The 2,375-nt window shown below is 17.6% G+C and overlaps 1 protein-coding gene across 1 annotated transcript; it reads right to left on the bottom strand.

Annotated features, from left to right (window-relative positions):
• Positions 1-2,137: 2,137 nt before the first annotated feature.
• On the bottom strand, positions 2,138-2,375 carry BO87DRAFT_317243 (uncharacterized protein; the record flags this gene model as incomplete). Its single annotated transcript, XM_025619762.1, has 1 exon — positions 2,138-2,375. A coding segment is annotated over one exon (238 nt), but the record flags the coding sequence as incomplete, so codon positions are not given.

Here is a 2,375-nt window from a genome sequence, read left to right on the forward strand (position 1 = left end):
TTATATAATTTATTATAATTTAGTTTATTTTATTCACTGTTTCAAATATTTATTAATTTATTTGATTTATTTAATTCTATTTAATAAATAGAATACTATTTTTATTAATTTTATATATTTATTTATTTTTATATGTTTCAAGTATATTTTTATATAAATTCAGATATAAATTACCTTTCTTTACTCTGCCTGCTGAGATTATATTTAAATAAAAATAAGATATATATATAATATTTTTTAAATTAAATTTAATTAGTTTATTTAATATACAAATAGTAGGGCTAATATAAACAGTTCTAAATCTCTAAATTTTTATATTAATATTTCTTATTAATACGGCTGTATTATCATTCATTAGATTAAAATCAGTGAATTTTTATATATTATTATAAATATATATATCAGATCCTGTATCAAAGATCTAATTTTCTTGAAATTTTGAGTTATTTAATTTATTTGATATAAATATTTATAAAGTTATAAAATTAAATAAATTATTTTCATTACTTTTATTATAATTTTGATTAATTATTATATATTTTTACTTTGCTTTCTTATATATATATTAAAATTTATTATTTTTATATACTTTTTTAAATCTTTTAATAACTTGTGGATCTGGTTTCTAATTATTTAATTATTTTACTTTATTTATATATAAATATTTACTAAAAAAGTGGATCCTATTATTTGGTTCTTATTTATATAAATATTTTAGCTTATTTACATATTTTAAATAATTTAATGAATAATCTGGTTGATTTTTAAAAATTGTATTTATAATTTTTGATTTGAATTTTTAATTGATTTAATAATTTTTATTAAATTTATGAGTTCTATGGGTTATCTCATAGAAATCAGGAATTAGAAGAGAATTTTCATTTAATTCAGTAATTTTTTCGAACCAAATCATCGAGAATGTAGGTGAAATATTTGATATTAATTCTAAAAAATTATATTATACGCGTAATAGTTATTTAACCTTAGAAATTTATGTTTATTTATATTCAGAATAAAGACTTTCTTATACAGAAATATAGATCTCCAGGCCAGAGTGGGACTGGATCTGTAATAAATAATATTAATAAATTAGATTATATTTTCTTATTTCTGTAATAAAGATAAGTTTCTTCTTTAATATTTATAGAATTTCATATGCATTATTTACATTTAAAATTAATTATTTATAAAAGTAGGGCAGTGAATTATATATAATTAGTAATATTACTAATAAATTATTTAAAATTATCTGATATTCTTTGAATAATATTTTATAATCTCTTATATAATTATGATAAATTTTACATTAATCAGCTAATAAATCAAGAATTATTTAAACTATTTACTTAATTTATTATATTTTTAATTAATTTAGCTTATTTAGTATATTTAATATATTTAATTAATCTAGATTGATATAACTCTATATATGCTTTAATTTAATAAATATTTGAATATTTTTAATCTATGCCGGCCAATCACGTGATGTAATTAATTAATTAATAAGCTTATTTAATTTATTTATTATATTTATTCTGTTTATCTTTTTAATTAGATAAATCAGATTTTTTAATTAAGATAAACTAGACTTATAACTGTTAGATTAGTCCAGGGGTACTAGTCTGAAACAGGAAGATAGTTTAACAGGACTAGGTTAATCAGATAATTAGAGAATCTTGTAAAAGTCTTTTAATAAAAATCTTTATCTTAGTTATATGATACTAGTCCTAATCAGAAAACTAGATTAAAATAATTATAATAATAATAATAATATAAGATTAATATAATTAATAAACTTGTTAAAGAGAAATAACCTTTCTAAATAGAAAATAAATAGATTTTTTAGATAGGAAGTAAATAAATTTAACTTACTTACTTGCTTTAGCTAGAAGATAAAAAATCTTATTTATTATTTTTAATAAATAATTCTAGATTAGAATTATAAATTATTAGTTTAATTATTAGATAAAGAAAACGGGGCAAGCAAGTGGGGTAAAAAATAGTAAATAAAGAATTGAATAATTATAATAATATCAATAATATGAGACTTCATATAAAAGATGATTCATCTTTATGTTATCCATCTTAGCTGGGATTCCCATAGAATTTGTATGGGATTCTCAGCTGAGTTGGGTAGTTAAGAGATGATTATTTTAGTTAGTAAGGATTCCTGGTTTCCAGCCAACAATATCTTTAAAATAAAAGATAAAAAATAATAATTCTTAATAAAAATCTTATTAAGTTCTTCATAATCTACACAGAGACGTAGGCTGTTATTTTTTTTAGATATAAAAAAAATAAATATATTTATAAAGCTCTTAAAAAGCCTGATATAATCTAGATAAAGATTTTTATTAATATACTTTTTAAAAAAT

This window comes from Aspergillus neoniger, assembly GCF_003184625.1.
Source record: "Aspergillus neoniger CBS 115656 unplaced genomic scaffold BO87scaffold_36, whole genome shotgun sequence".
Lineage (NCBI taxonomy): Eukaryota > Fungi > Ascomycota > Eurotiomycetes > Eurotiales > Aspergillaceae > Aspergillus > Aspergillus neoniger.